Genomic DNA, 25488 nt, shown 5'->3' with positions numbered 1-25488 from the left:
AAAGGAAAGATAGTGTTGAAAATATGAGAAACTGTGTGCCTTTATTAGTTGGACAGATGTAGAACTGTCTGCTTTTGAAAGAAAATACACAAGGGGATAATTCTAGTGTATCAAAGTTTCAGTCTCTAGGTACCTTTCTCAAGGGATGAATGGAAAGAAACAAGCTCTACAAATAATCCAGTGCCACCTGGGAGTTTTAGAAATAATTTCTGTTTACTCCGTTTTATGGAAATAGTAAACAGTGTTATCGACACTGCCTGTTGAAAACACAGGAATTCTTTACTTTGGCACAGGCAATAAAAACAAAGTATAAAACAAAGTACTGGTATGGGACCTGTTATCCAGAATGCTGTGGACCTGATGTGTTCTGGGTAACAGATCTATCCATAATCTGGCTCTTTATACTTTGTCTGATAGAAAACCCTTTAAACATTAAATAAACCCAATAGGCTTCCAATAAGGACACATTATATTTGTGTTTGAATCAAGTGCAAGGTACTGTTTTATTATTATAGAGAAAAAGTAAATTGTTTTTAAAAATTTGGATTATATGGATAAAATAATGGAGTCTATGGTAGTCTATGGCATTCCCGTAATTCGGAGCTTTATGAATAACAGGTTTCCAGATAACGGATCCCATAGGTGTAGCAATATATTTGAGAGTATCTAATCTCAGACAGGAAGAGAAGTGCTACAGCCCCACCCTTTCAATTTGGTCAAATGTAATCAGAGTTTATACATACAAACATACACATACATACACATATATATCAAACATGCAAAAAGGCATAATTATAACTAATCATAGAGGCAAAACACCAGAAAAAGTAGCATTACCATTAGTCTTGTTAAAGAACATACTGATACAAATATGGTAACAGTCATCTACAGGGTTGAATTTACATAGCGGGCACCCCTAGGCCCACTGCCTTTTGCCGCCTCCACCTCCCCTGTATTCGTGCAAATTTTTGACATTGGGACCAGAGCAATGGGTATTGGTGCACAGGAAATTTAAAAAACTATCATATCTCCTGTGCATCCCCAGTGTTTCTAAAAAATGTGGGTGTGGTTGAGCAGCATGCCGCCCCCCTAGGTCCAGGCCTTGGTGGCCTTTCCATAAATCCGGCCTGGTCATTTATGGCCGCAAATGCAGTGTGCAAAGTGCAATTTTGGACACAAGTCAAGTTTTTTTCTACAATGTAGTGATTTTTCATAATGGCTGAACAATAATCCCCCAAACTAACAAGGCAGGGGTTAAAAGTAACTCACAGTTCAGTAGGAACCCCACTTCTCCTCTTACTAGAACTTTCTCCAGATCAAGATGACTGGTAGGCTGCAACTCAGCATCACACATGTAAGGGAGTGAACCAGATGAAAAGTGTGATATGCGAAAATGTTGTTATCTTGTGAGTGACACAAATGTGTTTGATTATAAAATGTTTGTGTGTTTAAAACTTTGAATGTAATTTGTGTGAAATCAAGCACTAGGTGCACGAGATAGTGAGGATAGTTAGTAAGGGCAGCTGCGGCCCCATCAAGGAGGAAAGTGGAATTAATTTCCTACGGGCACTCCGTAAGTAAGGTAATCCGTGGAAGTTTAGGACAAGGTAGGAAGGACACCTGGGTCTCTGGACAGGAATTGGATGGAAAAGGTCCTAACCTGGAAGAGTGGAGGGATATCACCCAGAGGTATCGGGCCACTATTGGAGAGTGGGGGGATACGGGCGGAGCATATATCGGACCACTAGTCGGTTAGGTGTGATCCAAGATCCTAAGGCAGGTGTGCCTACTCTGAACTGTTTCTCTGAAGTACTTGTAACTAAACGGTGCTTGAACAAGTGTCTGCTGTAGTGATTGTAAAGTGTCTGAAGTGGAAGTGTCTTGGTGAGTGTCCTGGTGTCCATATTCCAAATAAAAGTTTCCTGTTTAAGTTTTTACATCAGGTCTCATGTGGTGAGTAAGAAGAGGGTTAAGTTCCCCTTTAAAATCCGGAAGCCCCTCCCACATGTATAGTCCATAGGGTGGCACACCGCTTGTCTCTTAACTACCCAGGTGCACGGTAAAAAAACATGTAACATTCGAAAAGACCAGCAACACGGAATTTATTGAAACAAATAAAATCTTGTGCATATAGAGTAGCCTGTATATGCACTCATGAATACAAGATTTTATTTGTTTCACTAAAATCCCGGTGTTGCTGGTCTTTTCAAATTATTTGAACATATCGCGGTCTGCTCTGGGTTTAGCACGATAATCCGAAGTCTGAAAAATTCATACAATACGAGTTTTCAAGTTTCCCGACACGACTTTTTCAAGTTATTTTATTGATAAATAAGGTAAAATTGTAGATGGGAGTTTGGTTGAGCTTTGTTTAATTAAAAAAATTAGATAAAATCGGATTTTAGTAAATAACCCCCTTAGTGTTTCCAGCATAGTCCTCTTCTCCTGGCTGGTTTCTCCCTTCCTCTTCTTGCCACCTGTCTGGATTTTCCTCCGACATCCCGATTTTTGGAAGGGCTGCCTAGGTGACAAGTGCCTGTGATTTCTAAAATAGGAAATCCGGAGAGGACATTGAAGTGAATGACATGGTGATCAGCCAATCGCTGATCGCCACATCAACAGTCCTGCCTCCCATCATCCATCCTGTCTCCTACATCACTCACCCCGCCCCCTACATCATCCCGCCCACCCCCAACATTACCGCCGTGCCCCTGACATCATTGGGCCCGCCCCCGACATCACCGGCCTGTCCCCTGCCCGGTTTCCCCAAGGAAAAAAGGTGGCAACCCTAGCTTGCAGTTTCTGTTTTATCGAATTAGATGAGCAATTTAGTAATACTTTATCCATTTATACTAAAAATAGTCCCACAATATAATGTTCACACAGTCTGCACACCTAGGGGCAGATGTATGAAGGGTCGAATATCGAGGGTTAATTAACCCTCGATATTCGACTAGGAACTAAAATCCTTCGACTTCGAATATCGAAGTCGAAGGATTTAGCGCAAATCCTACGATCGAACGATCGAAGGATAATTCCTTCGATCGAACGATTAAATCCTTCGAATCGAACGATTCGAAAGATTTTAATCCAACGATCGAAGGAATATCCTTCGATCAAAAAAACTCAGGCAAGCCTATGGGGACCTTCCCCATAGGCTAACATTGACTTCGGTAGCTTTTAGCTGCCGATGTAGGGGGTCGAAGTTTTTTTTAAAGAGACAGTACTTCGACTATCGAATGGTCGAATAGTCGAACGATTTTTAGTTCGAATCGTTCGATTCTTAGTCGTAGTCGTAGTCGAAGGTCGAAGTAGCCCATTCGATGGTCGAAGTAGCCCAAAAAACACTTCGAAATTCGAAGTTTTTTTAATTCGAATCCTTCACTCGAGCTTCATGAATCGGCCCCCTAGTAGCAGTGGTGTAACGAGATATTACTGGGCCCCACAGCAAATTATTTTTCAGGCCCCAAAAATGTCTACAGGTTGACCTGTTTTACCAGTATTTATTCAAAATGTATATGAATTAGGGCCTCGTGTGTCCCCTTTACCTTCTGGGCCCCCCTGCAGCTGCAGTGTCTGCTTTCTCTGTAGTTACGCCCCTGCCTAGTAGTGTGCTGCATCAGTATAAAATATATGTTAGTATATACAATTTAACCGTTTTTATGCCCTTAAATTATTATAGTGCTGATGATGATAAAAAGTAAACATGGGAAGGTACCCATAAATTTACTTTAAGGTGAAGGTTCAATAGGAATTAATTGATTTTACAGGACCAAGATGGTATATGTAGGGTGCAAAATGGTTATACTCTAGTTATTATATTTTCTGATATTTTATATCACATTTTAATCACAAGTTGGGGTTTTATTATCTAATTAGATGTATTAATGTTACATTATGTTTTTCTTTTGCAGTGTTAGTGCTTACTGTGCTTCCAAAGGCTGGCAACGCATCTTTGACAGCAAAAGAGAAGATTATAGGCTGAAATGGTGTGAAGTCAAGAGCTCGAACACATATTATGCATTTAAGACAGGTAAGAAAAAATGTTTGTTTGACTTCATTTAGACATAGATGTATGTGTTTTCAGGCCCTGTTAATGGATGAAGCCCATACTGAAATGCTTGGCTTGGCTGCCATGCTAGCTTCTAGAATGAAAATTGTGAATTGTCAAAGTATTTGGCATTATGAGAAATTATAAGACATTGAAGAGCAGCAGCATGTACAGTACATTGCCTACACAATCAAAAATGCAAATGTGCATGTACAAGACATTCAAATTGAAGAATGGATAACATTAAACCACAATGTGGTTTCTCTTAAGGCATTGATTGTACTAAAACATCCCAGTAAAGCTGTATCCTTAATATAAAGCTACCAATATACTGTATTCCTGGAACCTTATAGAGGAAGCCATATGCAGAGTTTTACAAGGTTATACAGGTAAAGAAGCTGTTACACAGAATGCTTGGGACCAGGGTTTTTCCAGATAACGGGTCTTTCTATTATTGGATCTTCATACATTTACAAAAAAATTATTTAAGCATTAAATAAAAAACATTTAAACATTAAATAAACCCAATATTGCCTCCAATAAGGATTAATTACATCTTATTTGGGATCAAGTAGAAGGTACTGTTTTGTTATTACTTTGAAAAAGGAAATTATTTTTAAAAATGTAAATTATTTGACTATAGAGTCTATGGGGCAAATTCACTAAGATGCGAAGCGCCGAACGCTAGCGTTAATTTGCTAGCGTTTGGCATTTTCGCTACTGCGCAAATTCACTAACGAACGATGGCGTAGTTTCGCTAGTGTTACTTCGCAACCTTACGCCAGGCGAAGTTTCGCTAGCGGCGAAACTACGCAAATTCACTAACTTGCGCAGTGTACTGAACGCTACCTTTTACGCTAGACTTTCTTCGCCACCTCAGACCTGGCGAAGCGCAATAGAGTAGATAGGGATTGTTTAAAAAAAAGTCAATTTTTTTTCTAAGTCCCAAAAAAACGCTGGCGTGTTTTCTACATGATGGCTGATAGGCTGAAAAAGATCGAAATTTTTTTGGGGCTCCCCTTCCTCCCCCCTACATTTCCTGACTCATGGCAACTTACCTAGACAGTGGGCACATGTGTAGGGCAAAATAAAATTTTTATTTGCAGATTTGAAGGTTTTCTAGGCATTTGTAGTGCAGATACGTGTTCCTCCATTGAAATTTGAATTTCGCGCCGTATGCAAATTAGCCTTCGCTAGCGTAGCTTTATATAGCGAATCAACGCTAGCGCAACTTCGCAACCTTACGCTACCCCTGTGTGCAACTTCGGATTTTAGTGAATTTGCGGAGCCCTGGCGAAACTACGCCTGGCGAAGTGCGGCGAAGTGCGGCGAAGTGGGGCGCAACTTCGCATCTTAGTGAATTTGCCCCTATGGGAGATGACCTTCCGGTAATTCAGAGCCTTCTGGATAATAGGTTTTTGGATAACGGATCCCATACTTGTACTGAAATAATGGCAAATTACCACTAGTAACCTATAACAATGTATTTGCTTTTATTACAGGACTGTGATATTTATGTGAGGCATAGTGATGGGCGAATAAATTTGGCAGGTGCTAATTCGCGACAAATTTCCGAATTTCGCAACCGGCAAATAAATTCGTGAAACTGCCACGAAAATTGGCTTGTGTCAAAAAATTTCGGACGCACGTCGGAAAAGTCACTCGGGTCAAAATAGTTGCGCATCAACATTATTCGGACACCCATTGACTTTAACGTGGAGGTCAACATTCGCTTTTTGTGAATTTTTTGCGAAAAACGGGACAAATTAGCCCATCACTAATGAGGTGTGGACATGCCCCAGGGTGTCACAGGAATGGATTTCTCCTATCACTTTAGGGTGTGGAGTACAGTTGTTTTGAAAGGGGTATGAGTGGTAGGTTGGTAATTTTTGATGACATTTATACAATGAAAGACATTCACTATCACCAGAAAAGGCATGTGATGCAAACTGATGACATCAGAGCTGACCTACAGGGTCAGTGCAGACATATACTAGATTTTTTGCATAACTCAAGATAGAGGTTATTTAGTTAAGGCGAATGCAACTGTTTTTAAGCACTTAGAGTGTTTTTATATTTACAGGTGAACAAATTGTATATCAGATACCCAACAACAAGCTCCTTACAAGTAAAATTGGCCTCCTAAACAGCCTTCGAGAGTATGAACGAGTCATGCAGAGGCTTAACAGAACCAGGCAAGTATTACATTGCTATATTTTTATACATGTCTTCCATCAGAAAAACCAACTTCCTTACCTAACTGTTGAAGCTTAGCATCTTCTGTTTTGTAGTCCAGTGTAGGCAAATGTTTCTTCAATAAGATGTGTATTATAGAGCTTCTTTCTTCATTGGTGTCTTATCTGCTCCATACTCATATGTTGAAGCTCTCTGGAAGGGGATGTTGTAAAAAATTATGAAAAGTTGTGTTTCTTTGCTTGACTATAGTAGACTGGACCAGTTTTGCATGAGTATAAAATAATAATATATTTGGTATTCTAAAACAAGGTTTTCTTTATGAACATTGGACTGTGCATGCACAAATAATGTAGAATCTTAATGAAAGAACAGTTTAATCCTGGGTTAAGTATTACAAGATTCACAGTTTGCCAAGGTCTGGCAATTAGTGATGGTCAAATAAATTCGGCAGGCGCCAATTAGTGGCAAATTTCCATCAAATTCAACCCCACCAAATGAAAACCCAGCATCCTTACACACACCCCTCCATACTTTCACCTCCTGTGAATAAATTTGCAAAACTGCAGCGAAAATTCCCTGGCGAAAAATCCGCCGCATCTAAAAATTTTGGGCCCTCTTCAGAAAAGTCGCACGCATAAACATTGTCGAGCATCAAAATTCTGCATGTGGCCAGAATAGGCGTGCGTATAACAATTGTCGCGGGCATCGAAATTGACGCACGTCAAAATTATTTTGACACCCATGGACTTCAATGCGTTTCACAAATTTTTTGCCGTTTTCCTGTGAAATTCGCACATTTTTTAGGAAGCGAAATGAGACAAATTCGCCAATCACTACTGGCAATGCATATTGACAAGCAGATATTTTCAAACAGGTGATATGTAATTACTACCTGCTGTTTTTTATAGTAACTCCAATTAAGTGTAAAACTAAGGTACTAGCTACCTAGGCCCAGTAACCAGGGGCGATCCTGGCCCCTCCGCTGTCCGAGGCAGCAGCAGTTGCTGCTGCCCCCCCTCCCCCAGAAATTCGCTCTTAAAGTACCAGGAGCAGCAGTTTTGCTGCCCCTGGTACCTAGTGGGGCGCTGCCGCCTGAGGCGACAGCCTCAACTTGCCTCATTGGCGAAGCACCCCTGCCAGTAACCTTTTTATAAGGCTAAGCTGTGTGCATGTGTCAGGCCTTTGAGAGTGGTGGCAGATGGAGAATTATATTAGTGGTGAAAGAACAGGTGACACATCATGCACTTAGCTACTAAGGGTCCAACAGGACTGGGGCCTGATGGGTTTTTTTACCAATATCTCTGTGGACCAGTCTGACCCTGTTCAAATTGGGCTATTTTATTCATTATTCCAAGAGAACATAAAGGGCCAGTAACATCATAATCTTTTGAACATTTCTAGAAGCCTTGATATTTATATGTGTATGTACCTGTACTTTTGGGGATGTCAACTCATGAATATGCATTAATTACGTTTCCACTGAATGCAGCAGTCTGGATGAGGCTTTGTGTAGACAGCAGATAAAAATGACTGAACACAACAAAATAAATGTGCTGCAATTATAAAACAGACCTTCTGTAAAGATCTGTACATATACAAGAAGAGAAATATATAGTATGTCAGGTCAAAGCATATATATATTTGTTGTTACTCGACTTATTAATTAAATTATGATGCAACAGTGCAGTATTCTGGAAACTGATCACGTACCAATTTTCTATAGTGTACAAATACAATACACTGTTCACTGTCGTGGCTTTTCTTTTCCCCAATAGGGTGCTGAAAATGACAGATTTTTTCCCTGAAACTTTCCGTTTGGATTTAAAGGAAGAGAGGGACACTTTCTTTTCACTTTTTAAAGGTAATGTAACCCTAACTTGGGCTAGATCAAAAGGGGTTAATGTCCAGCTAGTGATTAGAGCAGGGGTTACCTGTCTCTACTTAAGACAGGTTAAAAGGTGTGGTGTAGTGTAACTACAACTCTCACAGGCTACTGCGCAATCAAAATAGGAAAGACTGGACGCCAGGAGGTTCTTGCAGTAAAAACAGAGGATAACAGTTTATTTGACAAATGGTCCACAGGGTTTACACAGGTTTACAAGCAATGAGGCATATGCAAAAAATAACATTCAGCAGGCTAGGACAGGTTGATGAGACCGCTGAGAATTTGACTCCCCTGAGGATGTAGTCAAGTAGTAATGCAAACCGTCAGGCAGATATACTTTAAAAGAGGATCCTGTCCAGTGGACTGGTCAGGGAGAAAATCTAAGCCCTACACCCTATCCACTGTAGTCCCTTCACTAAAGGTAATCTAGGATCCCTGGGAAGCTACTCCCTGCTACAGATCCTTGATGGAGAACAAATCTGTCCTGTTCTCTCTCTCTCTCCTTACTATCTTACTCCCCTAGAGAGTATTATAACAGATCTATTCCTGTCTCTAGCTAACCTCGTTCATGGGGTCCCTGTTTCCTGACTTAGACACTAGAAGTACTGGTCCCTCTAGGGCAAAAGGGCTTTACAGGGCCTTGTGTACTCAGGCTCAATGGGCACATCCAGATGATCAGGACACCAGGAGCGAATGAGGAGGATCCACCCCTTTCCAAGCACTATATTAAAGTGTGGCAGGATGTGGTCATTACACCTCTTGGCTAATAACTGAGTAGGTGAAAAGTAAACTCGATACATCCCGGCAACTAGGGAAAATGAGGAAGGATAGGGAATTAAAGCCATAGGGGCATATTAACCCTATGGGTCCCTACAATTACATATGAATGTTCACCTGAAATTGTTTTCAAAAAGAAATACAGTAAAACATCAATTTTACATCCCCCATTTAAAGCTTTCCTGCATTTTACAGTTTTTTTCTGGTCCCACCAATTTATAATGCATTTCAATGGATGCTATTTCCTGGTTTTACATAATGTTTTCCTGGATTTTACACCACAATTTGTCCTGAATTTCCCACAGAGTTTGTCCTCTGTGAATTTTATTATTATGTATATTATATTATTACTATTATATATTATTATTCGTGAAATTTTTTTTTACAATAATAACCAGATGCATATTTTGGCATGGTTCTGTCTGTAAATAGTCAATTCCAGTCCTGTGCTTACATCTGTTGAGTACTTGAAAAATAAGTTGATTTAACACTCTTCCCTGATTTTACATTTTCCCATTGTTTACACTATTTTTTCCTGTTCTCCTAAAAAGTGTAAAAATCTACTGTTCGTCGTTGGTCTCATCTACTAAATGTAGGCATGTCGGTATTCCATTTTAAAAAATTGGACCTGTAAAAAGGAATACAAAAACAACTGTGTTACACGAAAGTAGCCTTTATTGTTAATGTTAATATTGCCTAGAGTTCCATGCCATTTACAGCCTTAAAGCAGTTGCTTGGTAGTGTCAATCTGAGTTCCTGATCGACCCCTGTTTTGGAGCACCATACCCAGAATATTTGTGATACCACATGTCAATGCACTTTCTTTTGGTTTATTATATTATTACCTGGATTTTATGTGAACTAGGACCAAGTTTCAGTCCTGTTATAATAACCCAGTCCACTAATTCCCCAATATGCATAATTCTTACTTATGACCTTTCGTTGTTCAGAGGGAGAGACGTGGATCTGCAAACCCACAGGACTGAACCAAGGACGAGGCATTTTCCTGTTGAAAACCCAAGAGCAAGTCAGCGCACTTAAATCTCAGTTCCAGGACTTGAGTGATGAGTCTACAGTCAAAAAATCCAGGTTTAAATGCCCCCAAGCCCGAATTACCCAAAGGTAGGGGACATAATGGCACTTGTTCTGTTTCCCTGAACTTTTAATAGTTACATAGTTACATAGTTACATAGTTAAATTGGGTTGAAAAAAGACAAAGTCCATCAAGTTCAACCCCTCCAAATGAAAACCCAGCATCCATACACACACCCCTCCCTACTTTTAATTAAATTCTATATACCCATACCTATACTAACTATAGAGCTTAGTATCACAATAGCCTTTGATATTATGTCTGTCCAAAAAATCATCCAAGCCATTCTTAAAGGCATTAACTGAATCAGCCATCAAAAATGCATTGAAAAGCAAAATTAAGGCTGTTTTGTTGCATATATTGTAATGCATGTAAAAACTGTAGAAATTCATAATAAAAACACACCAAATATATAAAACAAACTGAAGGTTTTCCCAAATGAAAGTATGTGCTGTGCAGTGCAAAAATATAATGTACAGTATATGCTTTTGTTCTTAAAGGGCTAGTAACATATTTCTACATATTGTTCGGTTGTCTGCTCTTTAAAAGAAATCTCCATGACTTCTTATAAAGTAGTCTGCTGTTAGTTAAAATACCTTTAGTTTCTATTTACAGGTCTTAACAACCTTGAATTAAATTTAAACAATCAAAGAAATTTTAAAAATATGACCCACTAATTCAAAGTAAAATAGCAAATACAAAAATACTAAAAGAGAGGTAAAAAGTGCCAGAGACACCTAACCAATAATACCAGTTTGTGATCTACAGAGAGTAATATAAGCATATATAATACCCAAACCTCAGCGTTGCAGTGTCTCCTTAAAATAATGTAATACACATAACTCCCATTTCATATGGACCAAGAGGCCATATTTATAAAGCATGTGACTTTTCAAACTTTAACAGAAGTCCCAGCGCCCTCGGGTAGCTTTTGGTTGCTATAGCTGGCGTTATTGACTAACTAGTATCAAGAATACCATATAACCCACAAATCCCCACACCAAAATAAATAAATACTGAACAATTTCTTACTGCAAATACAAAGCTATTTTTATTGGTCTTTTTGCACTTTTAGCATTAGGCACAATATCATAATATAGCTTTAGCATCTCAAAATTACAATTGTCCTTTACAAAGCGTGTTCTAATGTATTTGTCAGTCATTCTCTTTATTCGAGCTCCCCCTGCTGTTATATTCATGATCACAACACCATGTTTTTATGCTGGATCTGCAAACACAAAATCAACACTCAACACTTAACACTTCAAATTAAACAGTCACAAAAACAAGGCATACACATTTTTTTTTTATTAATGCATGATGACCACAAAGAAAAAAAAATGTAAGGATCATACAGTGGAAATTATACAAAATTGAGTAAGTGTGAGATCACACATGGCGTTTTTAGGCTGCTTTTTAAAAAACGCGTTGCCGAGAGTAAATATACCATTGAAACCACACATGCATGATAATATGCATTTTCTTTTCCCAACTTGTATTTCTGTTTTTTTCTGCTTCCCCACAATTTCACTCCGAAGAGTTTTAGTAAACATTTGTGAAAAGAAGCCAAGCGGAAAAGCAATTTACATGAACAATTTAGCTGTACTGATTAGCAATACACAATGTAATTATATCACCAGCATACAATGGCACAAATATGGATATGCGCAATCTTTCTTGCAAAAGTTTGGTTGTTATTTTGAAAATACGCAGTGTATTTCAGTGGTGTATTTCCAAACCTGTGGATCCCATAGAGTTCAATCATATGGCGTTTCCTTGGCATATTGGCGTTTCTGCTGAAAAACAACGCAAATATGGCGGATGTTGGCTCATAAGTGCTCTGTGGGAATTGCTATAGTGCGTATGCCATTATTTTTAATATGGCTTCATTTTGTATGTATTTACGATCTGATGCACATTTTGAAAACGCAACAAAAAAAATGCACTCATGACCTCGCCCTAAGGCTGCATCAATCACAAAATAAATACACTTTTGAAGGCCAACATCATGGCACAGTGCCCTGACATCACTACAATGCTGTGTTTTTGAGTGTGTAGTTGTGTATTTTAAGGAAACTAACCACTGACCTCCATATTCTTTATGGTTGTTCAGTAACTCTTTGCACTGCCTTTTTATAGTCTACCATTGTAGTTTGAATTATTTCCTTTATTCAACGGGGTACACAAATCTGGTATTTCACTTAGTGACCAACTAAAGTTCACCCTCACACTGGCCTACTCAGTTGCACCACCAACTCTGTCTCTCACTTCAAAGACAGACAGCACCCCTAGACCGTCAAATCTGCCATGTCCTCACTCTTATGACTCTACCTCCCCTCCTCTTAAAGTAACCTCTGGTATAAAGGTATAGTGTTGGAAAGTCTATGTTCCAATGATTTATCTTGCCTTGTTTTTCTGGAACTATAGGTACATACCTAACCCTTTGCTTTTGGATGAGCGGAAATTCGATGTTCGCTCATACATGATCATTGCCTCCACCACACCCTATTTTGTGTTCTTCAGCCACGGGTATGTGCGACTCACTTGCAACAACTATGACCCCAAATCTGATGATCTCACTGGACACCTGACCAACCAGGTAAACACAGTAATATGTTGTATTGAAATGGCCATTTTAAATTTTTGCAAGGTTATGTGTATATTGCTCTCATGGGTACCCCTACCATATCATGTGATCATCTTCTGAATATGATAAGAATTTTTCTCATAAATTAAGTAGGCCCAGTTAGAGGGCTTGATATGGCCAGATATGTACAATGTCTACAGTTCTTCTCAAGAAAAAATTTGTATTGTTTCCTAAGGGGCTAGGCACAGAGCATTTCTAAATATTGTTTTAGGAGCAGGATTCCTCTGCCACAGAGTACAGAAAGCAGTGGAGTAACTATAGAGGAAGCAGACCCCGCAGGTGGACCCGGGGAACAGGGGGGGGGTCTCCTTCCTCTATAGCTAACAAGAAAGAAGACTCATCTCACCACCAGCTTTCATGCTTCATGCAGGGGAAGGAGGGCGCAATTTGGCACAGGGTGTTAGTGGGTGTAGGCAGAGCAGGGAGTGGGCAGAGGCGGGTCCGGAAGTGGGCAAGAGGGTTGGAAGGATGGGGATGGGGAGTGCTATGGGCTCCTCTGAATATTTTTTTGCAGGAGGGCCTGGCACACTCTAATTATGCCATTGACACAAAGAAATAGCCTTGCTTACTGCTGTCTAAGCTATGTGTGAATATTTTTGTTGTGGATAGAGAGCTACTGTACTACAGATGAAGCCACTTGGATTTGTGAGTTAAATGCGTCATGACTCAGAGTTAATTGAAGAAACTGTGTTATCTAAAGTTATCTTAACTCATTTAATGCATTTAACCTTTTCATTAGCATACCAAAGCACCATTGTTCACAATGGTGAATGCTTTAATTAGATGGGATGTTGTGTCACAGTTTTCTGTGTTAAATGAGATAAATGGGATATCTGTGTTTAGTTATTCTGTGTCAAACAGACAAACCAAAGTGGCTGCATCTGTACTATAACATAATATCCTTCTTATAGTGTATTCAGAGACCATTCTATATGTATCTAGAAAAGTAACCAATCTCTAGGTGAAGCATACTACTAGAAGTGTTAGAATAAAGTGATGAAAGAATCTGCTCCATTTCAATGAAAAATTAGCAAAACCCAAGTCTATGGTGACTTTTTTCGTCACCACAACTTTTTTGTTGCAAAATGTAATGAGTCTACGGGTGACTTTTTTTTTAATCTCACTCCAATTGCATTAAAGTCAATGGGCGTTTTTCTTTTTTCCAGTTTTTTCTCATTGCAAATGCATTGTCAATTGGTGTTTTTTCTCACCCCAAATGCATCAAAGTCAATGGGTGTTTTTCCTCACTCCAAATGCATTGAAGTGAATGGGTGTTTGCTTTTTTCTCAGCAAAGTTTTTTTGTACGGCAATTTTTTTTTATCAATTTTGCAAAAAATTCTGCCTATGGCAAAATGCGGAATTTCATTGCAAATCCATGCGTGATGAAATAATTCTCTCATCACTAATAGAATATTCTTTTAACATTAAACAATAGCCTGCCCCATATCACTTTTATTTTTCCACACTTGGACAATTGGGTGTTCGGATGGTTATTAACCCGTTAATTTAGGTAAGATTATGATATGTCTTTCAGTAAACATTTACATTTGCTGCATTGCTTTTCTCTCACTGATAATGATCCCTTTAGTTACTTTGCAATTTTTTTCCAGTACATGCAAAAGAAGAATCCTCTGTATAGTGAACTGAAGGAGGAAACTGTGTGGGGAATGGAAAGATTCAATAATTATGTGAATGAAAATTTTGCTTCTGCCAAGGGATTACCCCAGGACTGGGTGCTGAACAATTTTACGGTGAGATATAAATATCCGGCTAATCCCTGACCATATATGAGCAGGGTAAGCTTTGTTTGTCCCATACACAGGCCAATATTTTATTGTAAGAAAACACAATTTCACTAAAGAAAAAATAATCATAGCTAAACTTTGAGCCTTTTTGCTTGTGCATATGGTGGATAATGCACTCAGATGACATTTTTCCTGTCTTTGGTAGAAAAGGATGCAGCAAATTATGATGCACTGTTTCCTGTCTGTGAAGTCAAAACTTGACTGTCGCCTTGGATTCTTTGACCTGATTGGCTGTGATTTCCTGGTAGATGAAGATTTTAAGGTACAGAGCACAAAGTAAGAGGTTGGTGGGAGATCAGGCTAATCAAAACAAATGGCAGGTTTTAGGGAATTGAATGAATAAACCCTTTACTTATTAGCTACAATAGAGAATGCTGGCATAAACAATGGTCTTTTGGACAATTAGTGGTACAATAAGAATAAACAACTGTAGCATAATATAACCAGTTGATGGACTTAATCAAATATACTTTAATTAAAAAATGCCTACTATTTTTATAATAAACCTGACTGTATGCAATTAAATTCCACCTTTGTTTTACTTGCTCTGACAGCTGCAGATAGGAAACTTCAGACGGTCCCTAACTGTTCTGCAGGGAAACAATCATACTTTTAAACAGCAGGGGGGAGGCCCCCACTTTACTTCCCTGATCTCGAGCAGCTTTGTTTGTTTCCCTGTAAAGCAGCCGGCGACTGTGTAGAGATTTGTATCCACAGACTCAGTGCAGTCTGCATATTCTGATTATTAATCAGTCTTACTGTATCAGCTTCTATGGCAGATATTATTTGACTTGTGCTGTTTTGATAATTTATGAAGACCCCTAAGCTTAACCTCCCAATTGAAGCCCATACCACACTGAGCATGTGCGTTGTCTTGGTCTTGCAAAGATGTTTAACAAAGTTACAAGATGACAGCAGCCTGCAGCCAACTTTGAAAACATAAATCATTTGTTTAATGGGCTTCTGATGCAGAAAGTTCATGTTTATGTTTAGTAGGCAAAATACAGCATTTCTAGCATTATTCTATTTTACACTTTAGATCGCCTTTAAATATTATGAGTAAAAGTCTTGCAGAGAGCAGTAATTAGCTAGACACCTCTGAACACAATTGTATGTATATTAAACATAGTACTACTTAGCTTTTCTTTTCTTGCCACAGGCCATGTTACAGTATATGGAAAATATCTGATTGTTGATTCCATTTTACAGGTTTGGCTACTAGAGATGAACTGTAACCCAGCTCTCCACACTAACTGTGAGGTGCTAAAGGAGGTAATCCCAGGCGTGGTCAATGAAACTCTAGGTGAGTTTGTGCTACTGCACATTTTATATTTCATGCAAATGCAAGTGGAAGAATTTGCTCTTGGTAATTATCAAATGACAAAAAAGTTAGTTAGTGTGGGAAATGTTTTTTTTTAATGCAATAAATTAAGTAAAATGCATTCTGAAAAGAGCAAGCATTCACATGCTTCATATTTACACACATTAGGGGGGTAATTTACTAAACCTCAAATTTATGTGGTCAGGCTTTTTAGGGCAAAACAATTAGAAAAAAAAATAATATAAAAAATTGAGCGATTTGGGCAAAAAAGCCTAAAAAATTTGTATAATTCGGGGTTTCGCTCAATAACAATTTTATAGGATCCAATTAAATTGAGTTATTGTATTAATAAATAAGCTAAAATCAGGCATGGGAATTTGGACGAGTTATTGATATTATGAGAAAAATTGGGATTTTACTAAAGAACCCCTTATAACTTGAAATATTAAGCTTTATCTTTCACTCAAGGAATTATGGGCAGAAACATGCCAATTACCCGTTTATGTCCCAGTTAACCTTTCTAATAGATCCAAAACAATTTTGTGTGTTTCTAGCTTTATCAAGCTGTTGCCAGAAATATCCAAATATATAGCTTAGATATATATATATATATATATATATATATATATATATATATATATATATATATATATATATATATATATATATATATATATATATATATATATATATATATTATTGTGCTTTGAATTTAATATAATAGTGGGAGGCTGTTACAGAAGTGTGGCTGGGGACACAGTAAAATGTTCTCTTTCTAATGATAGTAGGGAAGTGTTGGAATGTGAGTTCTTCCTGCATTCTTGAAATATTGGGAGCTGGCAGCTGTTTGATGATAAATTTATTAGAAGAGTAAAAAGCAGATTTATAAAGGATCACGTTATGTTTTCCACAAAAAAAGTTCTCAAGGTTATTTTTTGGGTCACAAATCTATTTTTACAGGGTCGGCCAATTTATTATACCCCAACCCTGGAAATTGCTTGAATCTGAAAATACACCATCTAAAATCTATCAAGGTCATGTAGGAGTCAATGGCAGAGATCCCTTGAACCATTTGAAGATGTTAATAGCCTTCATGATGTTTGTGTTTTTTCTGAGGGTTTAGCTTGAAAACTCAATCAATTCGCGGGATTCAAGTTTTTTTTCTGAAAACTCGATCAGTTCGAGTTTTTGGGTTGTTGTCCTGAACTTGCTGATTCAAGGTCTAAAAAACTCTAAAATTTGACCTTTGATAAATAACCCCCTTAGTCTGCTTGCTAAGGACAAGTTGCTTATGATCAGCATTTAAACATGTCTGCCTTTCCGGGCAGCCTACACTCTTAAAGGTATTTCTAGCTACAACAAAGTGGAAACTATTCACAAAAAAGAGGATTTGCATACATTTTGGTGCCTCTCTCACATTATACTTGGTAAGTATTATCTACTGTATATGATTTCTAGGATGCTAGTCAAAATGTGGAAAGCACATTATTAGAATTTTGTCCATGGAAAAAGGAGACAGAAAGAAAAGTTTACTGAACAGCAATAGATAAATGGAAACGGCATTTATACCACACATGACAAAATAGACAAAATAGATCGGTATGCAGGAAAAGGAAATCTGTCTGTGGAGTAAACAAGGGGCTGAAGGGATGAATAGTAGTGTTTAGTTAAGCACAGACAAGTACATTGGAAACAAAATTTAGCAAAGGTTACATGTACTCCAAAACATTTGATATTATAAAACTAATGTTTTTAAATATCGTTTTAACCAGCAAATTATTAGAATATGCACTGTGATTATTTCCCAACACTACTCCATTCTCCACAAACAGTCCATCTTTTCTCACTTCAACAGAAGTTTACATCTATCTCACCCACGCATGAACCACAAAGTTGGATGCATGAATTAAAGGAGCAGTAGCACCAAAAAATTTAAAGAAATTAAAATGTATTGCACTGCTGCCCTGGTAAAATGTGTGTGTTTGCTTCAGAAAGACTACTATCATTTATATAAACAAGCTGCTGTGTAGCCATGGGGGGCAGACATTCAAGATGGAAAAAGGAGAAAAGGCAGAGGTTACATAGTAGATATCAGACAAACACCATTTTACTGGACTGGGATTTGTGTGCAGTCAAGTGTATTCAATAAGTGACCTCTTTTAAAGGGATGAGATGGTAACCATAAGTGGCACAGTAAGGTACATCATGAATTTGTCAAGTTCTACTGGTGCCTGGAAGAGGTGCTGTATATTATTATAACAGGCAAAAAAGTTTCATAGGTCGAAAACTCTAAAACTGTACTATAAATTTAGACTTAATAAAATCCAATCCTGGATTTTATTAAGTCTAAATTCCTCTTCACACTAATTGGTAACATGAAATAAAGTATCAAAAAGGCCCAGAATGAATAATTATCTCCCTGGTGACAGGGGGGTTGGTTGACATCTGCGGATTACATTTAGCCTTTGTATTTCTGACATAAACAAGGTGTGTGGCCCTCTGATTGGATGGCTGTAGTACATTGGCATCTTCCTATTTCTGATGCCAGCTCCTCCAAAAAATTCCTCTTTGTATTCTCTCTACGCCATTTCCTTACCGGAAAGGATAATGAAGTGGGAACTTGGCACAGCTCTGTTACCTTCCTCAGGAAGTGCCTGAAAATGTTTAACAAAGAAACAACTCTTTCTGATGTTGTTTTCTACATGCATCCCCATATACAGCACTCTGTAAAATTATATGTAATATTCATACAGTGCAAAGTCACAAGAACACAATGCTTGCTATATAATTTATTTTGTTTTTCTAGATTTGGCTCTTGAAGTTTTCACCAAAAGTCAGAAAACCCAACATATTATTCCCCTGAATGCCCAGAACAGATTTGTTTTATTGTATAATGGAGAAAGTAATGAACATGTGGTGAAATATTCAAGGTCCAGAACTGCTAGTCCATCTAAGAACCCAAGCCAACTGCAAACAGAAAGCTTCCGGGAGAAACCACCGAAGAACACAGAGAAAACACCTAAGAAACCAAAGGTTTCCTCAGACCATGGGATTGTTAATGTAATCAAACCAGCTAACAAGTCCAAGACTGCTCAGAGAGCAACACTGGCAATATCTCCGGTTCAGATGATTGGAAAGTTTAGTGACTTTATACCTCATGCCATTAAACCTAAACACAGACATGAATTAAGAGCCAGCAGAATGGATGGAATTCAGAAAAAATTGGTTATATCAACAAAAGGTGAGACAAATGATACTTCTACAAACCCCAAAGCTGTAGCCAAGATTGTCTTCTCTGGCCCTCAGCGACTCCGTATTCTTGAAAGCAGATCTCATCAGTACTTAAATAAGAGCACACATTTTCCACATGTAATCTGCAGTTCCTTAGTGGACACCAATGAAAACTCTCATGTGGCTTAGAGCAGTCTCAGCATGCAGCCTGATAATCCCAAGGCACTTGTTCTCAAAATGGAACACAAAAGGGTGAACATGGAGTCTCCCGGGTAATGAAAAAGGGCTCTCATGAACATTAAGAACAAGAGCCTACGTAATCACATGGAACATTCTCCAGAGTTGTCCCTTTAGGCACAGATTCTCATCCAAAACACTAAGGAACCAAATGAAAATCTAAAACTAAAAACTGTATTTTGGTCATTCTTTAACCGGTTTATTTTTTTACTGAATCTTATTATTGAAAATAATTGGGGGGGGGTATACAGTAACATTGTTGTTTAGATAGCAAAATGATCTTTTGAGTTTCTGTAACAGTATGTTATAGATCCCAAGTCACTTAAAGGGGAAATTATTTGTATGTGTATTTAACTAGTGTGCAGTGATATGAATGACTGGTGCTAAAAAAAAGATGCAAAGATGCAATGACACAATCTATAAGGAAGGTTTGCAAATTGCAATCGATTTGAAAGATGAGTGATAGATATATCTCCAAAAATGGTATACACATTTGTATGGTAGCCTATTCTGCAAGAAAAAAATTCTACAATTCTGTATATTCTACATTCTGAAAACATTAGACTAGCTTTACTTTTGAGGCATGTTTGCAATTCTTCTGAATCCCTTGAAGGTTCCTTATTTCTCAATAGAAATTGACAATATTCTTCTTTTTCAATCACTCAACTGATGATTTTTAACTGTTTTAAATTACTATTATTAATCAAATGTTTAGTCCAAAACAATACATTCTCTGTTAAAGGAAAACTATACCCCCAAAATGAACACTTAAGCAACAGATAGTTCATATCATATTAAGTGGCATATTAAAGAATCTTACCAAACCGGAATATATATTTAAGTAAATATTGCCTTTTTACATTTCTTGCCTTGAGCCACCATTTTGTGATGGTCTGTGTGCTGCCTCAGAGATCACCTGACCAGAAATACTTCAACTTTAACTGTAACAGGAAGAAGTGTGGAAGCAAAAGACACAACTCTGTCTGTTAATTGGCTCATGTGACCTAACATACAGTACAGTGAATCCTACGATCCCAGGGGGCGGCCCTTATTTTTTAAAATGGCAATTTTCTATTTATGATTACCCAATGGCACATACTACTAGAAAAGTATATTATTATGAAAATGGTTTATTTACATGAAGCAGGATTTTACATATGAGCTGTTTTATGCAATATATTTTTATAGAGACCTACATTGTTTGGGGGGTATAGTTTTCCTTTAACAAGTAGGGAATCCGTTTTTTTTAAATTATCTAGACTACTCCAAACTGTCAATGCAATTGTTTCAGTTCTTCATTCATGACATGGGCAGAGAAAAATGCTTGCCTGATTGCCCCCAAACTGGCCTAGAAATAAATAACTCTTACCACTTGTTTTACAATTGAAATCTTTGTTGGCCACAGCTTGTATTACAATACATAAGTGTTAACAATACATAACCCTAAATATATAAATAAATAGCAGTTCATAATAACAATAACCGCATTATAACAATAAAATATCAACCGTGATATAACAGTAACCTAGTAACTTATCATCTGCACGATCCATGGCAATGGACCAAATTAGGTGCATGACAACTGTACCAGTCACCAGCCGTTCGTGCCTTCCAGCATGGTGGGTACGCTGGATTGTATGCTTCAACCAATGTAACCTAACCCTCCCAGAGACCAACGCTCTAGAGAGGAAAATCAACAAACAAATCCCACTGACCAACCCCATTGCCAGGGATCCGCCGCCTGGTAGTGGCAATGGGCTTTCCTCCTCGCAGCTTAGCTTAATCATAAATCCCGAATACTCACCATACCACGTCAACTTAAAGGACCAGTAACATAAATTTTTTTTTAAAAAAAAAATAGTTTCTTTGTAATGAAAAAAAACCCACCAAGACAGTTTTAACTTTTAAATCGCGAAGCTTTTAGTAAAATGCAGAAAATCGGTAAGTAATTTCGTAATAAAAGCTTTGCGATTTAAAAGTTAAAACTGTCTTTGTGGTTTTTTTTGTTACAAAGAGACACATTTTTTTTAAAAAAAATTTTTTAAGTTACTTGTCCTTTAACCTGTATTCCATTAACCCCATCCACCATTGTGAAAAATAGTGCAAATATTAATCCAAGGGAGGGAGGGTTGGACTCCTTTTTCTCTAATCAAAATGGATGCCCTCCCTAACTGCTGATGCTTCACGTTAACAAAACTCAACCTCCCCCCACTATGTAACTAATACCAACTTATAACCCCTGTCTGGCAGCTTTGTCCTACCTCTGTCATGAGCCCAGCGCCGGATTCGCTGGGCGGGCACCCCTAGGCCGTGCGCCCTGCGCCGTCCTAGAGCCCGCCCGCACTACCACACGCTGGCACAAAAGCGCCAACGTGCGAGCGCCGGAGCACTGGGGAGCACAGGCTCCCCACAGAGCGGCTGGGCGGCATGCCGCCCCAAAAAATGTGCCGCCCTAGGCCCGGGCCTATGCGGCCTCGCCACAAATCCGGGCCTGCATGAGCCCTTAGCTGCTATATGCTGTCCCGGGCTTCCCTTTCCTAAAGCTGGCCATAGACTTACAGATATACAATAATCATATGAATCCTCGATTTTCGGACCATATGTGGAGTGTCCCGACATTTTTAGTGCCATGGCGATTGGACAGGTTAGAAAATTTCTGTCGGCTACCGATAATATCTCTGCATGTATTGCCGATCTGACCATTTTCAGTGGGAGACAGCTTTGTCGGACATAAACTTTCGTACGATTGCTGTCAGCAGCAAAACATCGTCTGATCTGTTCTTTTACTACTTTATTTAAACTGAAGGTTAGTGGCAGGTCAGGAGATGGGGACGTCCGTTCGTTCGATATTGCAGGTAAACCTGCACGTCTATGGCCACCTTTACAGATGGAGCTTACTTTATGTCTTTAATCACAGTCACAGTCTATGCAAAGACAGGATCTGTGACATTCTTTGGAGATGGCCTGGTAGGTTTATGTTTCACCTTTAGGATTTCTAGCAAATGTTGTCTGGATCCCCTACAGCAGAAATGGATTAGGTGGAAGAACATAGCCTGAATCCGTCTTCAGTAGAGTCAGGGTAGGGCTAGGGGACCAGGAGCCCCCGCACCCAGTAACGTAACTAGAGGGATGCGAGCCCTGGTGCGGGACGTGCAGCCAGGCCCCCCGCCCCCCCTCCGTACGCAATTTTCCACCCGGATTCCAGTGGCGCACGAGCTGCCGGGGGGCCCTGAGGGGGTGCAGGGCCTGGCCCCCTCGCACCCCCTGCTCCCCCTGGTGGTTTCGCCACTGCCCCGCACCCCCTACCACAGCCACAAGAGATGTGCCAGTGGGAGAACAACGGTCCAGACCAGGGATACTTTATTGCACCCTAGGCACGTGATTCTTCTGCCCTGACATATCTTTTTAGCTCTAGCTACCAACTTTTCAACATTCAAAACTCACATAGCACAAACTCAAACATTAAATAAAACCTGTAGTTGCTGCATTCACGTGTGTAGACTCTAGGTCATGTCTCCATTACAGGTCAAGGTGAGGAAGGTCAAGGAGGAGTAGATTAAGGAGCCATGTAATAAAAGGTGAAACATTTCTTACTGTCTATTAACCCACAGCAACAAATTAGCAGATACATCATTGATCATTTAAAATAAGCTTATAGTTGTTTGGTATGGGTTCCTAGACATAGGCAAACATATACATTAGTATATCACCCTAAAAGATATTAATCATTAGCCCTTCCCTGCAGAAGAAGAGGGGACCGATCTGGAGCAAGAAATTTGTGTAATTATTATCTTGGTTTTAAATGAAACCAGTAACACATTTATATTATTTATGACTAGTAGATTGTGGGCAAGTTTCTGCATGTGTCAGTAATGCTTTATGCTGATTTCAGCCAATAATGCTTTCAGTTTTAGTTTCCCAATCAATAAACCACAAGATCTTCCTCTTTTAATAATAAGCTCATCATTAGGAATTAGTTATGTGCAATATGTAGGTTTGTGGTTATATATTACTTCCTGGGTTCAGTAACTATTCATGTCTTTGCTTGTCGTATCTAAGAAGCCAAACACGTGTTAGTCTTTTTAGTTTAGTTTTTATGTTTCTTTTGTTTTATTGTTTTTTTCCATTAAAATATTAAAGGTATGGAGATCCATATTATGAAAAGATCCCTTATCCAGCTCTCAAGAATTCTGGATAACAGATCCCATACCTGTAGTCAATTACCATTTTTCTGTATTAGTTTTTAAAAATTATTTCTTTTTTCTCTGTAATAAAAAACTACATTGTACTTGATCCAAACTAAGATATAAATAATCCTTATTGAAAGCAACACCAGCCTATTATATTATGCTGTATAAAATTATATTTTACTAGACTTAGGGGTTTTATACCTCGAATGAACTAGAATGAACTCACAACTCGAATGGTCTATTATATATAAAAAAAAACTTGAATGGAAAAAAATCAATTTAGCAAGTTCGAGTTGCGAAACCCGAAAACTCGAATTGGTCGAGCTTTTGACGAAAAAACTCAAATCGCTCAAATCTGAGCAAAAACTCTCTGAAAAAAAATGGAACATCATTAAAGGCTGTTAACATCTTCAAATGGTTCAAGGGACCTCTGCCATTTACTCCTACTTGACCTCAACAGGTTTTAGATGGTGTATTTTCGGATTCAAGCTATTTCCAGGGTCGGGGTATAGTAATTCTCAAAAGAATTGAGTTTTTTTTAAAAAAAGAAACTCAAAGAATGCAAGTTTTGACCAAAAAAAACACCTTGAAAACTTTAATTTTCGTGAAAAACACAACTTGAACCTTAATAAATAAACCCCTTAAGGTATGAAGCTCCAAATGATGTAATGATCTGTTATATGGAAAACCCCAGGTCCCGAACATTCTGGATGACAGGTCCCATACCTGTGATTAAGTAAGGTGCGTAAAGCAGTTTATTCATTGTTCCAATGTTTTGGTAACATAATGCGTCCTTTCTCAGAGAGGAAAGTCACCATTCTGCCTAAGGAAGGTCACATTCTGGGACACTGGAACTCTCTTTTTGCAGTGTTATGGAAGACCTGTGAGTGCAGCATTTCATCTTATTAACCTATTGACATGTTGCAAACAAGGACCCAGACATTTGAGTTCTGTAGTCCCTAAGGCTTTACAAAAGGCTGGAGTAATGGCTGTTCCTGTCAGCATGAAATAGCAATACGTGAAATAGTAATACTCTTGTCTCCTATTCATTCGCTCAGGATTTTTCCACTTTGTCTTTAACATCTTTATTCTTTGTGAAACTGAGAATCTTAGTGAAGCTTCCCTCCCTCCCCCCCAGGTCATCCCTTATGCAGGAAACTGAAACATGCTGTAACCTAACAGGAAGCTCTGTGTATGTCACACTGCGCGCTTCTGACTTTCTACTCAATTGTCTCTGTCCACCTCCCCTTTCTACACGGGACCAAGTGCTTCTAAATTTCTGTCTTTTTTTTTTTTGTGTGCTCGAAGAGGAAGGATGTGGGAGCCAGTCTCTCCAGCTGTTTCAGTTGTGTTTTTAATCCCTCTGTGTAGTGTGTGTGCTATGTGGTTGAGTGCTTTAGCCTGGCATTGATAGGATGGGATGCTGCAGTGTGACAGCACGGGGTGCCAACTTGAAACAAGATGGCCATGAAGAAGTTGAGTTGCTACAAACAGAGGGGAGCAGGTAAGCCCTGTGGCTGCTCAGCAGCTCTTTCATTCTGTATAGGCTCCAGAATTTACACTCGCTTCTCCTTTCTGATGTCAATGACCAGAAAGTTTTTAGCCGCCCACTGACCTCAACAATACATTTTGTTCCCCACTTCACTAATTGGTGGTAAACGAATGTCACGTCTATTGCTTCCTACTCCACCAAAGCCATATATCAAAATAAGACAAGCGTTCCTCTTTCTCTCTCCCACCTTTTCCTGGCATGTCTTCAACAAAGAGACTGCACTATGTAACACATTTTATGCTACATTAACTAGAGAGGCTGGTTAAGATTGCATAGACTGATCACTACAAATGGAGGCTCCCTGAGGCAGGGATTTTCTCCTCATTAGCTGCCTTGTTTCCTTTCAACTGCGCTTACTGTATTTCCATCGATCTTCCTACACGGCAATGGCAAACAATCCTATCCATAAACATAAAGTGCCATTGTCAAGCTTGCAGCAACAGACAAATGATATCTGTATTACTGTAAAGACACACTTGGTTTGCCAATGCAATTCGCTCAG

At 38.7% G+C, this 25488-nt stretch overlaps 2 protein-coding genes across 4 annotated transcripts in view; both read left to right on the top strand.

Annotated features, from left to right (window-relative positions):
- Positions 1 to 20085, top strand: part of ttll10.L (tubulin tyrosine ligase like 10 L homeolog) — a 31387-nt gene extending 11302 nt beyond the window's left edge. Inside the window, exons 4-12 of the mRNA XM_041569045.1 lie at positions 3915 to 4033; positions 6135 to 6319; positions 7922 to 8108; positions 9860 to 10031; positions 12430 to 12601; positions 14261 to 14401; positions 14601 to 14717; positions 15665 to 15758; positions 18583 to 20085. Coding sequence (XP_041424979.1) covers positions 3915 to 4033; positions 6135 to 6319; positions 7922 to 8108; positions 9860 to 10031; positions 12430 to 12601; positions 14261 to 14401; positions 14601 to 14717; positions 15665 to 15758; positions 18583 to 19196 — 1801 coding nt within the window. The 3' untranslated portion in view covers positions 19197 to 20085. The remainder of the gene's footprint in view (positions 1 to 3914; positions 4034 to 6134; positions 6320 to 7921; positions 8109 to 9859; positions 10032 to 12429; positions 12602 to 14260; positions 14402 to 14600; positions 14718 to 15664; positions 15759 to 18582) is intronic.
- A 4067-nt stretch (positions 20086 to 24152) lies between these two features.
- Positions 24153 to 25488, top strand: part of LOC108696519 (probable pleckstrin homology domain-containing family N member 1) — a 43399-nt gene continuing 42063 nt past the window's right edge. The window contains exon 1 of one of the 3 annotated variants that reach the window (XM_041569318.1): positions 24153 to 24938. In XM_041569318.1, coding sequence (XP_041425252.1) covers positions 24850 to 24938 — 89 coding nt within the window. In that variant the 5' untranslated portion in view covers positions 24153 to 24849. The remainder of the gene's footprint in view (positions 24939 to 25488) is intronic. The other 2 variants (XM_041569319.1, XM_018225959.2) reach the window with 2 other exon arrangements.

The sequence above is a fragment of the Xenopus laevis genome, chromosome 7L, assembly GCF_017654675.1.
Source record: "Xenopus laevis strain J_2021 chromosome 7L, Xenopus_laevis_v10.1, whole genome shotgun sequence".
NCBI classification, from domain to species: domain Eukaryota; kingdom Metazoa; phylum Chordata; class Amphibia; order Anura; family Pipidae; genus Xenopus; species Xenopus laevis.
The sequence above is the reverse complement of the archived record's forward strand: the minus strand, read 5'-3'. Positions and strand labels throughout refer to the sequence as shown.